At 33.4% G+C, this 15,502-nt stretch overlaps 1 protein-coding gene across 6 annotated transcripts in view; it reads left to right on the top strand.

Moving 5' to 3' along the window:
• Positions 1–952: 952 nt before the first annotated feature.
• The window catches only part of POSTN (periostin), a 33,693-nt gene continuing 19,143 nt past the window's right edge, over positions 953–15,502 (top strand). For 3 of the 6 annotated variants that reach the window (XM_008692242.1, XM_008692240.1, XM_008692238.1), the window contains exons 1-9: positions 953–1,122; positions 2,419–2,517; positions 7,174–7,238; positions 8,898–9,055; positions 10,634–10,798; positions 11,666–11,812; positions 12,316–12,457; positions 13,592–13,804; positions 14,542–14,676. In XM_008692242.1, the coding sequence (XP_008690464.1) occupies positions 1,004–1,122; positions 2,419–2,517; positions 7,174–7,238; positions 8,898–9,055; positions 10,634–10,798; positions 11,666–11,812; positions 12,316–12,457; positions 13,592–13,804; positions 14,542–14,676 (1,243 nt within the window). In that variant the 5' untranslated portion in view covers positions 953–1,003. The remainder of the gene's footprint in view (positions 1,123–2,418; positions 2,518–7,173; positions 7,239–8,897; positions 9,056–10,633; positions 10,799–11,665; positions 11,813–12,315; positions 12,458–13,591; positions 13,805–14,541; positions 14,677–15,502) is intronic. The other 3 variants (XM_008692245.1, XM_008692241.1, XM_008692239.2) reach the window with 2 other exon arrangements.

The following is a 15,502-nucleotide window of genomic DNA, read 5'->3' as shown; positions in this document are numbered from 1 at the left end:
AGAGCTCATATTCTTTCGGATTGGAATCGCATGGTGTAACATGGAGACTTTGGTTACTTTTGATAAAAAGCAGAAGAAGACTTCTGGCAATGCTCTTTTTTCTTAATATGTCTTTAATCTATTACAGCTAGATTAGTAATACTTGTTTCCAACAGGGGCTGCTTTTGTCCAGTGGTTGTGAGATGTGCCGCCTAGACAAGTTCATCATCATGTGAAGTATGTAATGAAAAAACAATAAAGCACAAATGTTTTTCTTTTCTGCTTCATTTCAAGAGTTAGGAAAACTTGCCAGAAGTAGATTTATGTTAACTCTGTCTATTCCTTGATATTTGAAAAGAGAAGTGAAATGGGAAGTATCTCCCCAGTTTACTAGTATTTCAAGGAACATGTGGTCTCTCCTATATTTTCCCTCAGCAATTAAAGTTCTTATTTCATATTTTGTACAAGTTTTAGATCTATCCAACATCTGCTTTTAATCAACAGCCATTACTGCCTTATGATTATCAAACTTACATTTGCTTTCTGGTGAAAAATAATAACCCTTCAGTTCTGATGTGAACTAAATGTAAGAGATGTGATAAGATCAAACAATGATCTCATTGAGCACGGGGACATATACTCTGCAAGGGATGGATTGCAGACTAGTCCTTCAAACCCAAACAAAACCATTTTCCATAAACCCCTCCAAAGTACAAAAGAATAAAACTGAAATATGAACATGCAAAGAGTGAGTTATTAAGGAGGAATATAAATAATTTAACAATAAAAATAAATATCTTCTTCAGAATGAGATGTAAAAGAGGCTCAATGTGTTCAGTAAACATCGCTAACAAAAGTGCACGTTAGCTGCCAACTTGAAGTTGCTGATGTTTTTTGGAGAGAGCTCAGATTCCCAGGTTATACAGTGCTCCCTCCCACGACTCTGACATGTATATAAACTCTGAGCTCTCCAAAGCCCACTGCCAGTTCTCTTCGTGGACTAACTGCAACGGAGAGACTAAAGATGATTCCTTTCTTACCCATATTTTCTCTACTCTTGCTGGTTGTTGTTAACCCTGCAAACGCCAATGGCCATTATGACAAGATCTTGGCTCATAGCCGAATCAGGGGCCGGGATCAGGGGTAAGTCAGTGGTTAGGTTTTATAAATCTTTTTTTCCCCCCTTAGCTTGCTATATGTATAAGTATCTCTAAAGTTCCTTAAATACACCAGGGGTTTTTTCTACTTATTAGAAAGTAGTAAGAAAAAGGAAAAAAGGAGTATTCTGTGATTTATATGTGTGTTTTAAACTTTAAAAATCACTGTCAAAATAATTTGCATGTAATTGCTTTTTCTGAAGCATTATATAATTTTAATCTAGTTGACAGCATTTAACAGGGCATTTCTTTATTATTTCATTTATTCGTATTTTTATTTCCTTCCAAAAATCTGAAAAGAGGTTTTCAAAATTAAAAATATACGGTTAGGGCTTTCATTATGTAAACAACTTTGAAATATCTCACATGATGTTAGGGACATTTTCATTTTAGTTATGTATGAAAATTAAATAATGATTAATGTAACTAGTTCTTTGAATATTTTAAAGCATTTAAGAATGCTTTTAAATCCTGTATTCTGTAAAATTTGCAAACATAACATATTTCTTGGAATAAATTCAACTACAACTTAGCATTTTTAAAGTTAATAGGCATAATTTAGTAACTTAACCAACTATTTATAATTTTTTTTTTGAAATGGATCTTGGCACTTCTTCTAATGTCTCAGAGGGATTTTCACAGAGCTCAAAATTTCCTTTGCTTTACAGTGCAAATAAGACTTCCTATCTTTTTAAGAGAGAAAGACACTTAAAATTCTGGCAGAGGATGTTCTGATCTACTATTTCCATTCAAAGAAATAGATTTTCCTTTGTGCAGCCCTATTAATCAGTTAATTTTAGCACTCATTTACTTCTGTGATTACTTACCTGGAAAATTACAGCCTATTGTGTCTTTGGACCTAGTAAAACCTGTCTCTCCTCCTTGTTCCAGAGTCCGGTGTTGCAGATTAGAGTCCAAAACGAGCACATGTTTGGTTTAAAAAGGGTCAGTAGATTGTCTTGCTATTAAAAGTAACAAGAATGAAAACAAAATTAAGTTGAATTTAATGCTGCTTGAATATTCCTACTAGATTAACTTTTGAAACACTGGGGTTCTCCTTTCAAGGATGTATAATTTCCTCTCTCTTTTTCTCTCCCGTAGACTTTAGTTTTTCTGATGATTCAGTGTGCTTGGATCAAGAGGCAGATTTGTGCAAGACTAAAATCACATCTTTGAAAACTGAGTCCACATGTTAACTTTTTTTTCTGAACCATCTGACCTGAAAATATGAAAAACTCATTGTCATTAGGACACTAACTTTCTTTTCTTCTCTGTCTTCCAGCCCAAATGTTTGCGCCCTTCAACAGATTTTAGGCACCAAAAAGAAATACTTCAGCACTTGTAGGAACTGGTACCAAGGTGCTATCTGTGGAAAGAAAACGTAAGTCTCATCTTTTTTCTTAATGTGCCAATCCCAAAGATGTCTATGTCTTCCCTTGGACATACACACCATTTTTCTTGAAAATATTCTCCCAGATTGCAAGCTTGAAAACAAAAATTGGAACATAAACGTGAATAAAGGAATTCTCCCTGCATTTCTCCCTCTGCTAGTGGACCTCTCATGAGCCCTGAATTTATCTGTCGTGGAGATCCAAAGGAAAAAATCATATGGCGATGCATAGAATCAGTGTGAGACTGTGTCATTTCTACCCTTGGCTTGGTTCTCTTTTTTGGGCGAGACACTTAATCTCTATGCCTCATTTTATACAAATGGTTTCCTCGGTTTCCTCATTTTATTAAAAAAAAGAACAAATTGATCTAAAATATCAGGATTTTTGTAGCACAAACTAATGTTCGTCTACACTCATGTGGAAATTATCTGAAATACTCCAGTTTACCGCAAAATTTTCATCAAAGCTTGAAGTTGGAAAGAACTTAAGCTTCACCTCTTCATTTAATCCAGTTATTCCATCCCAAACTACCAGATTCGCAAGGGTCCACAAAGGTGATAAAGACCATCATTACATATACCATTTTAATAGCCAAAAAGACAATTACTCTTTACTTAGTTATATATTTCACTGATTAACTTAAAATCAGAAAGTATTTTTTATTACTTGATAGAAATAGGTATTGGTTTAATCTCTCAATAAATGTTGGTAGGAAAATACAATCCTGAGCATATAAAAGTTGAGAATTACTCATGTGGTCCAAGTTCTTCATTTTAAAGTGAAGGAGCTGAGTCATAGAATAAGTTACTATATCAAAAAAATTAGAGATACCATTGCTGGTCAAGAAAACAGTGCTTCCCATTAATTTGGACTCACTCTCAATGAAAGATGCCTTGAGAATCAAATACCTGAATGAGAACCTGCTTAGTACATCATCATTAAACTTTAGTTACCCTGAATAGGTGGAAGGATTGGGGGATTGTTAAAAACTTATTCTTAACTTAATAATGTTGGTACAAATATTAAATATAGCGTCACTGAACTTGGAGCCTTCATTTCTTTACCTGTGAAATGTGGATTTTATAGTTACAGTTTCTGGGGATAAAATGATTTGATGAATGTGAAATTGCTAAGTAAATCACAATATCAATTGTTCTTAAATTGAAAGTGCTTAAACAAATGGGTATATATGGGTGGGAAAAGGAGTTGTGACCAGACGCCTATCTAAAATGCATAAGACACATGTTGTGATGAGCACTGGGTGTTAACTAATGAATCATTGAACACCACATCAAACACTAATGAAAATAAATAAAATAAATAAAATGCATAAGATTGTCTTTATTTCCAGATAAAAATCATGTATTCAATGCATATAACCTTAGCTGGACTCTACTTCTCCATGGTCACTAAACCTAGAACACCACAGAACTTTGCTGCTTGTTCCTGTTCATTTGCTTAATAGAGTTTCAACTGATGATACTTTTTGGCCTGGACCTTATTCTTATTAGTTTGCAGACATCTGCTAGACTTGTGAGTCATTCATACAATTACAATGTAAGTCAGTGGTTGCAATGATCTTGGCCATGATGCAGGCTGGGCCCCATTTGGGAACTCCAGGGCTCTAGATTCTCCTCCCTTTTTTCTTCATATTCGTGGTTGCCATGAGGCATATTTGAAATGCACACCAACTGCATAAGGACCTGCTCTCTGAATTATTCAGGGGATATATTTATTACATCCTTCCTGGAAGTTAGGAAAGTATGATATAATCTCACTTTAACCATCTAAATATATTAGAGATGCCAAGGCTTGTACAAAGGTTACGCCAACATTCTTTCTTGTTCTCCACTAGAAAAAAAAAAAAATCCTGCTTTGAAGCCTGGCTTTTTACCAGAAACATAACAGTGTCTCCTTTGTTAAATTATATTAGCTTATTTCCCCCAAGTAGCTTCATTTTCACAAACACATTTACATCTGCTCTCTGAAATAAATGTAAAGGCTAGATGCTAGTTTCAAATAATCAAATAAATCAATAACATTGACAAGAGGAATGCCTGTTTTGCCATCTGCTTGCAGCTGCTAAAATTTCCAGAGATATCGTTAGGACTTTGTATCAGTTGACAGAAATGTTCGTCTTTTGGTTGAACAGTTGCTTTGTGGATTTGAAGGAAGTAATTGGGCAGGTCTAATGATAAACACGAATTTCCTAAGTTTAAGATATTTCCTACAACATATATTGGCCGAATAATACAGTATTTTGTAGACTTCCTATCAGCTTGCATTTTCATGAGATTTTAGATAACTAATCAGAAAATGAAGATAAATTTTTCACTTTCAGAGGTGTGCATGGTAATGATTTTTTCTTTACTCTTGTTTTATCCTACTAACCATATGGGAAATTTAAGTTTGGTGTAGAATAAGTGTTTTCCTGAAGAAACCTACAGTTTGTTTTCAAAATATCAACTCAGATAACCATATTGTTCAACTATTAGCTGAAATTGCAACTGTTTTGGAATTTCATTCCATCTGGCGTACTAATTGTCTACATTAAGGCTAATCCTTGGGTCATATTAGCATGTGTTAAAGAAATTTTTGTTACATTAACAATTTCCTCTTCTATTCATTCTTTTACTTCAAGTCAGTACTATCAATACTGGACCAATAAACATGTATCTCACTTTTTTAATTGTTTACAATATATGCTAAAGCTAATGTGGAAGAAATTCTGAATCAATCCTTTGGCATCCAAATATTCAAATTTATTTATATGGGGATCTAAGTAAATAAATTGTTTCAGGGGCCATTTTAGGATTTGTATAAGGCTCCCATATAGTTTCCATATGTTCCTAATACCAACTATTCTTGAAGTTATTTTAAAATTGATGAACAATTTGAAATTACCATTTTCCACTTAATTTTGTCCATGTTTATTTTTATCTATCAACTATCTTTAAGTCAGTTTTCTATGCCAGAAATTTTTCTTCTCATTCACCTTTTATACTGTACTGCATACATGTATATGCATAAATAATGGTACATTGTACTTTTTAAATTGACATCAAGAAAATAGAGAAATAAGAATCTAAGATCACAAATAAGACCACAAATCATGGATAATCAATTAATGGACCTGGCTTTAATTTGAAAAGCTTATTTACTTTTTTTTTTTTTAAGATTTTTTATTTATTTATTTGACAGAGATAGAGACAGCCAGCGAGAGAGGGAACACAAGCAGGGGGAGTGGGAGAGGAAGAAGCAGGCTCATAGAGGAGGAGCCTGATGTGGGGCTCGATCCTGGAACGCCGGGATCACTCCCTGAGCCGAAGGCAGACGCTTTAACCGCTGTGCCACCCAGGCGCCCCTACTTTTTAAACTATAGAAGACCATTTCTTACATCATTAATAATTCTACTTTTTATAAACTTGCTATTATTGTAAATTTTTTCATACTAAGAAAACATTTTTTATTCTTATAGTGATCTTTTTCTTAAATATATCCAAATACTCTCATTCATTCGTACTTTTTGAATACAATTATCACTAGAAAAAAAAAACAGAAATAAATAATATCTGAACTAGTTAATGCATGTTTAATTATTAAATTACAAGATAATCAGTCTTAAGTAATTATCTTAAATTGCATGACATGGAATTTATCAATTAAAAATTACAAAATGGTTTGTATTTCCTCTTTACTTATAATATTCCCCCATTTACAATTTTTGTTTTCTACATTCACCTTCATATTTCTATTGAGAGGAAACAGAGCATTATGTAAAATTTTAATTAAAAATACTACCTATGCTACATTTTGAAGACCAGAAAATATCAAATGGAATTTGATAAAATGAAGCTCAGGATTATATTTTTAATAAAGTAAGAAATAAAAGCAATTATATAGATGATTTCAGGGTACTATTTTCCCACAAAATAGAGTAATTTAAACAAACTTATTTTGGATATATCTTTGTTTGCTGAATTTTCTGGTTTGTTGCCTTAATTATGCCTTTATATAACTTAATACACTTTGTGAACTTTGAACAAAATAGTATTTCCTTGAATATTGTATTGTAGAAGATTTTTCTCAAGATTGTATTTAAAATGATCAAACTAATAACTCTACTGGCAATTCAAACCTAAAATATTATTTTAGTTAGCAGTGGAACAGCTTTTATTGATTGGAACGAGTTAATATATTTACTGATGTTTCTCGTTTCTAATAACCTTATACTGATAAACATTTCTAACTATTTATATTTCACAAAATGATTTCCGAAGTATCCTTTTATTTGGGAGTCACAACTAGCCTGTGAGTAGGTACCATAGCTACCACATCCATGTTAAATAGGTGGAGAAACTGAGACTCAAATTTGTTAAATGACTTGCTCAAGATCACACATCTGCCAAGGATAGAACTGGGAACCGAACCTCAGTCATCTGCCTCAAGATCCTGGAACTTTTCTACAATGTCATGACATTATATAGAGAAATCAAACTAATATCGATAACTTGGTATCAGGAAAAAAATCCAATTCTAGAGTCTCAGAAATCGTGGCAATAAGTGGTATATTTTTTGCTAAGATTATATGGAAATGAATTCTACGTAGTTCCTCATTTTAATATTGATTTTCTTCCGATATACAGGACTGTGTTATATGAATGTTGCCCTGGTTATATGAGAATGGAAGGAATGAAAGGCTGCCCAGCAGGTAAAATTTTAATTACTGAAATAAATGAGGAAGTTGTCTTGTGTGAGGAAAAAGATTTGAGGTAGCTCAACTTGTAGAGAAGCTGTGTGTGTGTGTGTGTGTGTGTGTGTGTGTGTTTAGCACCATGATAAATCCTAAGATATACCACCATCTTTGTGTTAATCGTGACTTTGTCATGGTGACGAAGTATTAAAACATACTGCTCATGCACTGAATGTTGAACCATCTAACAGAAGCTTGATTATAAATTTAAATTAGTTCAACTTTTCCTTCAAGAATGAAAATCCTCTCTACAAAATCCGTCTTTGAATTTGTCTACAAACATGGAGTGGACTAGTCGGGAAGGCATAATCTTCTGTAATTGAACAGCTCTGATTTTATAACATCCTTCTTATTGAAAATTGATTTTCTAAAATTGCCAACTAGAGAAAAAATAGTTAATCCAGTTCCTCTTTGAAATAACAGCCATTCAGATATTCAACACCAATCATCACATACTTCCTCTGCCTATCCTCTCTTTCTCAACAGAATTCTCTTCTCTGAGGTAATCATCCCCAGTTCTTCTAATAAACATAAACTTTGGGGCCCTCACCATCATGGACACCAATGCACAAAAAGCCTCTAACCCAGTCATCTTCTTTCTGAATGTGATTCTAGACTGGTGTCTGCATTCTCTGTGGGTCCCAGCAGCTGAGAGAATAAAATCAAGACAAATACTTCCCTTTGGGGGGGGCCCTGAACTTTGGTTAATGTCATAGATAACCATGTCCTATCATTAGCTCATAATGAATTCATGATTAATTAAAATTAATTACAGGTCTTTCTATCAAGTCAGGCCTTTCTCTAGGATTTATTTTTTTCAACTTGGGTATAAGGACATACATGGATCTCTGTTAATTTTGACTTGTTTTTCTCATCTTTTTGGGGTCTTTTTAAATCCTGATTTTGTAATTTAATTTATTAATTGTGTCACCTCGTCTTTATATATTCACAAATGTAATAACCATTTCTTTCATGATATTATCCAAATCATATGAGTTTTCAAATAAGATAGGGTCAAAAAATGAATAAATTAGCTGCATCAACTTTCAGGTTGACATTCATATATTAATATTGCTTCTGAAGTTCAAGAGAAACATTCTGGAAGCGTCAGATACTTCCATCCTTTTCCTTCCTGAAGTTAAGCTGAGAAGAAGTAGTTTCCTTTCGAAACCTAAATCTATAAAAATTAATATCATTAATTATACCATTTAGGAGTTTAAGCCAACATGAAAGAAAATAGTATCTTTGCCATCCTCAGTGAGAAGTGAGGAGCATCTTTTTTTTTTCAGTGAGGCAGAAAAATTTACGGATAATTATGATTGAACAATTATTGACATAGCAGGAGTCATATCTACATATGCTAATTGTTGACCAGGATGATAATTTATAATTCATTTTCCCTCAGCACAAAGGATATATGAAATAATAGTTTTCAATGGTAGTTTATTATTTAGCCCTCAAAAGACAACTTTTGTATAAAATTGATAATTCATAGAATTTTATTGCTAAAATTATCAGTTAAATGTATTGAGGAACGTAGAGTAAAGCTTAAATGATTGTGAAATAATATTCTTGAAATATTATCCTAAGTAATTCTTCATTTCTTGATTATTTCAGTTTTGCCAATTGACCATGTTTATGGCACTCTGGGCATCGTGGGAGCCACCACAACACAACGCTATTCTGATGTCTCCAGACTGAGGGAAGAGATTGAAGGGAAGGGATCATTCACTTACTTTGCGCCGAGTAATGAGGCTTGGGACAACTTGGATTCTGTAATTCATCATTTTTATTAATATAATTATTTTATTGTCATTTTAATTGATTTGTTAACTTGGAAATTAATAGAAATTTTATATCTTTTATTATACATATATGAGGATACATAAAAGAATGAGTTATTAAGTGTAAGGATGAAAGCATTTTGATACATCCATAAATGGAGTAACTCCCCAGCAGATTCATAGAATTATTTAAAAAAGGCGAACCAAGAGTGGACTGAACTGGTGTTTATTATTATTCTATTTTACTCTTTTCCTCTCTCCTTTTTGATTGGGAAGAAACATATTGAATTTTAGATGACATATCTAATAGAAAGGTAAGTTAAGAAGCCTAGTGGAATTTAAAATTTATTATAAGGCATATTATAAAGATACAATTAATTATTTTTAATTATATGGGAATATATTTAGCTCAGATATTGACATATTTATAAATGTGTATAGATGTTTAAATAAAGTATTATAAACAATGCATTTGATTTTCAGACTTTTTGTGCATAGTTTGTAATACGCTAAATTTCCAATCTGTAACACTGGTATAGAAATATATTCCTACTTTCTACTTGATATGACAGTGAATCGATATTTACTACTAGAGTCAAATAATATTTAGTAAAACTTAGGCAGATTCCTCTAGATATGATCTTGTTACATTAATTGTGTGGTTAATTTCTTGCATTACGGAACTCTCTCTGCTGGACGTCCTTGACCGTGTCTCTTAACCACCTTTCTGGTTCCTTTTGCTGACTCCCTCTTCTTCCTTCACTTAAGAATGAGTCTTACTAAAGTCTCTTCTGGGAATTAGACTCTGCTCTTTATGTACACTTCTAATGGCTTTAGCTATCACTTTAGTGCATATAACCATGAAATCTGTTTCTGTAGCTGTTCTTCTTGGAAACTCAGGAGAATATTTCTAATGTCCATTTCAATGTTTCTCCTTAGACACAGCACTGCATCTTTAAACAAAAACTTATCTAAAACATGTGCCATTTTCTTTCTCCACACAAACAATTGCTTTTCTGTTGCCTTTTTTTCCCATAATTGGCAGTACCCATCTTAAGTGTTTAGACTTCAAAATGGTGAGTCATCCCACTTCTGCTTTAATTCTTACAAACTGTTGTTAGTCATCAAGGTCTCATGTTTCATCCTCTTCACTAATACTCTCATTTTAGCTATGCTTTATCACCAGATTAACCTTCCCAAAGCCCAGACTAATCATGATATTCCAATGCCACAAAATCTTCAGTGGCTCCTTGTTGCCAGTTTACTCAGGCATTAAAGCCTTCCACATTATTGTGCTCCACACTTTTTCGAAAATTCTTTCTTAACATTATCTAAGAAACATGAAAGTATGTGCTAACCAAACTGAACAATATCTGCCCTCCCAACATTCATCCCTGTGTCAGCAACTGGACTTAGAATGATCACTACTATTCCTACCTTATCTACCCTTTAAGGCCTATCCCCAAGCCTTGAAGAGCTGCCTTTCCTCATTTGATCCATAGTGTGATTATAAGTATTTTAATGATGAACTGAAATAAAATAAACTGCTATCATTTCAATTTTTCCTAGGATATCCGGAGAGGCTTGGAGAGCAACGTAAATGTTGAATTATTGAACGCTTTACATAGCCATATGGTTAATAACAGAATGTTGACCAAAGACTTAAAAAATGGCATGATTATTCCTTCAATGTATAACAATTTGGGGCTTTTCATTAACCATTATCCTAATGGGGTAAGTTTCATGAATAAAAGGTACATTTCTGAGTAATATTGCTTTTAATTTTTTCTATACCTTTTATATCATGTTCACAGAAATAGTAAAATGTTAGTGAATATAAGTACTAGATTATGCCTTTTCCCCACAGTGGCTGACTTCTACAAGAGAGTGATTGGGAAGAGGAAATTAAATTCACAGTTCTTTGACAGTAGACTTAGATGTCCTAAAAAAAGGAAATTTTAGTAGTTGTGTTTGAAAAAAAATAACCAAAGAAAAAATAGTAAATAAGAATTTATCAAAGAATAATCAGACAATGTATTCCTTTATTTATCCTTTAGCTACTATACTGATTTATCATGTATAGATAAGTCTTTGTGGGAAACTTCCAACTGGGTCACAGGGCTCTTTCAATAAATTTCCAGGGATGAAAAGGGTCAGTGGTAAGGCAATAATTGGGAAATCACTGGAAAAGGACTGATTATATTTGTGCAATAACTATTTCTCTCTCTCAGAACTCACTTAAGGACGGATAGACTTTTTCATGTAATTCATTGACCTATAGCTGAAATAGTTTATGACTATCTCTATAAAGGGAAGAGAAGGAAAAAAAGCAATAACTCAAATGAAAAAAAATGCTTTTTTGCCTTAGTTTCTAGATCTCTTAAGTGTAACTGGATTGGGTTTTCAACTGGTCCTATTTTCTCTTAGTTTCTTTTTTAGACAGAGTGATATATGTCTTTATCCTCAACATTTACATTTAGAATGTTGACTCCTTCATGTTACATTTACTAGTAGAAATGAAAAATAGATAATGGCCTTGCAGTCTCAGTGATCAATGGATGGCTCTTTTTTCGGCACTTTAATTCTCCCAAATAATTATAGGTTGTCACTGTTAACTGCGCTCGAATCATCCATGGGAACCAGATTGCAACAAATGGTGTTGTACATGTCATTGACCGTGTCCTTACACAAATTGGTACCTCAATTCAAGACTTCATTGAAGCAGAAGATGACCTCTCATCTTTTAGGGTAAGTACAAGAAATAACAGCGGATTGTCTTGGATCATTGAAATTTCTTTTTCTGTGTCAGAATCTAACAATAAAAATGCTACTTAAAAAATCTGGCAGAAATGTAACAAATATGTTTCTTGAAATGAAAAGAGTTTTATTTTACACTGAAGAAGTCATCCCATATGACATAATAATACTTGTGTGGACATGATAGGTACAGAATGGTTAGTTATGTGCCTGTAGTGTATTTACTGCATTTAGCATGTGTCCATCTCAGTTATATGTACTGCTGGATATTGCTACAGTCACACAAATACGGTCAGAATTCCCATTCTCACAAACAGGTTTGAGGAAAGTTGGAAAGGTTGTGCCAAAAAATAATCTTTTAAAGATCTAACAAGAACAAACTTCTATAATTTTCTATAGAATCAACTCCCTCATGACAGCCTAGGTTAAGTGTGTTGTAATTTTCTTTTGGATTTGCAATGTGCAAGCCTCTTAAAAGCACATTTGTGTTTCAGGCAGCTGCTATCACATCTGATATACTGGAGTCCCTTGGAAGAGACGGTCACTTCACACTCTTTGCTCCCACCAATGAGGCTTTTGAGAAACTTCCACGAGGTGTCCTAGAAAGGATAATGGGAGATAAAGTGGCTTCTGAAGGTACTAAAATGTCCTCCTCTATGAGAAGCCTCCCAGAATTCCAAGAAGAAAAGAAAATTTTAAAAAAAGTTTAAGTCATGCCAGTATTATCAGCTTTGATAAGCAAAGGCAAAGAAAAACTTTTGTTCTGAATTGGACTACAAAAATTAAAAAAAAAAAACAAAACACACCAAAGCCCTTGAAAGAGTCAGCAGAGTAATTAAATAATTAATAATTAATTTAAAAATAAGAACATCATAAAGATCACATTCTTTTTTACTGCTTTCAAGTAAATAAGTAGCAGGCATTAAAAAGGATTTAGCCATTGTTGAAAAGAAATATTAGATCATCAAATTTTAATATCATATATGTGTTATGTAATGCTTTTAATTCTAAATTTATGCTAAAAGGTATAATTAAGTTGAGAAAATTGCATGGTTCTCTTGGGCTATTACTTATTTATAAACAAAATTTGGCTTTGTTCTAGTCTCCCTTTCCATTTTCAAATAGATTTTACATTGTGAGTAGTGCATTTAATTTACTCAGTCTCTCCCAAAATACATTTAACCAATTTAAAATGAGAAATTTTGATGATACAGATATAGACATAATACAGCTGAGGAATAGATACCTTCAGATATCTTCCAAGAAATCGTCTTTATTTTGTCTGCTCTCCAGATGTTTTCTGTAGGGGATTATTTGTCTTACCCTCCTCCTCTATTAATCTCTTTACAAATCATATGCAGTTATTCTGTTATGAGCAGCTAATGCAAGATGCTGCTTGGGTGTTTTGGAATAGGTATCTCTAATAAATACAGGAACCCTTCTCCTTGCTTTTCCATCAGAAAATACTTTCTTATGATAGTGGGAAGTTGCTCTAACACATTTTCTAAGTACTACACAAATCATTTCATGCAACTGACCTTCTCTTCTTACTTCCTACTGAACTGAGCTATTTCTATTGTGTAGTTCTTATAGTTAATTGAAGAAGTGTTCCTAGAAAATAAACAATTTAAACACCCTCGGTCAATACTTAGGTCTTATATTGTATTTTATTTCTTAGAAATACTTAGGTCCTCAGTGAAACATGTCTTTTAAGGGTTAAGTGCAATTTCCCTTGATCTCAAAACGTGCTGTTTTTAATTTGTCTTCCAGCTCTCATGAAGTACCACCTTTTGAACACCCTCCAGTGTTCTGAAGCTATCATGGGAGGAGCAGTCTTTGAGACTCTGGAAGGAAACACCATCGAGATAGGATGTGATGGTGACAGCATAACAGTGAATGGAATCAAAATGGTGAACAAAAAAGATATCGTGACAAATAATGGTGTCATCCATTTGATTGATCAGGTCCTAATTCCTGATTCTGGTGAGCAACAGTTTCAGATTCTTCCACCTACTACTGTTTACCATTTATGATGCCTCAAGACTAAATCCATGAAAAATGAATGTGTAGTATAAGGAAAGGCATGGGAAGCACAAATACAGCACAGTGAACGGACTACTAAGTAGCCTGTGTAGTCATGGGCTCTCCACGCACAGAACTTCCGCTTTCCAGGGCTTCTAACACTTACTATTTATTTATTTATTTATTTATTTATTTATTTATTTATTTTTAAATATTTTATTTATTTATTTGACAGAGAGACAGCCAGTGAGAGAACGCCGGGATCACGCCCCGAGCCGAAGGCAGACGCTTAATGACTGCGCTACCCACGCGCCCCTAACACTTAAAATTTATAAAGGTTCTCACAGTACCACAGTTTTGCTTGAAAATGAAAGGCAAGATATAGCCAAATGGTCAGTTTTGGATAAATGAAAGAGCTATGGCACTCACAAGAGCAGAGAGAGGCGGGAGGCGAGCAACAGAGAATTAAAGACAATGAAAATAAGAAGCCGGAAAAATATTTTCTTTCTGAAATCCTCTGTGGTTATCGACCCCCCCAAAAAGCAATCTGGAACTCTTACTAGGGAAGAGCAGGATATCTTATCACATTGTCATTGCAGCAAATAGCTTATAGAGAACAGCCAAAAATTGATTTACTAATAACAAAGATGATAATAACAAAGATGACATTGTTGGGATGGTGATGGTTTACTTTACAGCCAAACAAGTTATTGAGCTGGCTGGAAATCAGCAAACCACTTTCACAGACCTCGTGGCCCAATTAGGCTTGGCATCTGCTCTGCGGCCAGATGGAGAATACACTTTGCTGGCACCTGTGAATAATGCATTTTCAGGTATGTACTGGACACTGTCATGCCTACTCTACATTCCCAACCAACCCTCACACACCTTTTTTCTTCACCATGATTGTTTGCATTAAGGAATAACAAACGTTTTACGAAGTGTTAATTATTTCTTCATTGGCTACACAGCGTTAGCACCATGTTGTCTCTATCAAAATGTCCTTCATTTCCAAACATTTCATTATAATAGGTAATAGCCTACAGGGAGTGAAAGTTTGTGATAAGGAGTGGTCAGTTATTCTGACTCTAATCATATTTCCAGCACACATAAGGAATGTATTAATAGATCTTAAGAAAAATTAAACTGATTCATTTATTTAACACTGACATAATATTTAAGAATAAATAGCTTCATTTTTCATCTCAAAATTTGATATAAGGTGTCAAATTATAAATAAATAAAAGCAGACTATTTTATTATAACTTCTGTATTATGATGTAAACTATTGTTGTAAGTATTTTATCTAGTAGCTGCTCCTCAAGGATGGTGTTTAAATTAATGTAACCTGTCATTTTTTTCAGAAAAGTGATTTCACAAAACATATTTAAATTGTAAAGCAAATTTTACTAATTAAAACATAAGTACTATTTTAAAAATGTTTTTCTAAATGCTAAATTGTGATACATAAAATTATTAATAAAAATTCAAATTCCTAGAAATGCTGTTATTCCTTTTTGTAATAACTATATTCAGATGTGTTGACATTAACCCACCTTTAGGACGGTGGATGTGCTTTGAATTTCTTTTCAGAAGTAAAGATAAATTTACAAATGACTTGTCAGTAGTGTTTCATGTGACCAATGTATATCAAATTCT

This window comes from Ursus maritimus, unplaced genomic scaffold, assembly GCF_017311325.1.
Source record: "Ursus maritimus isolate PB19 unplaced genomic scaffold, ASM1731132v1 scaffold_10, whole genome shotgun sequence".
Classification (NCBI taxonomy): domain Eukaryota; kingdom Metazoa; phylum Chordata; class Mammalia; order Carnivora; family Ursidae; genus Ursus; species Ursus maritimus.
The sequence above is the reverse complement of the archived record's forward strand: the minus strand, read 5'-3'. Positions and strand labels throughout refer to the sequence as shown.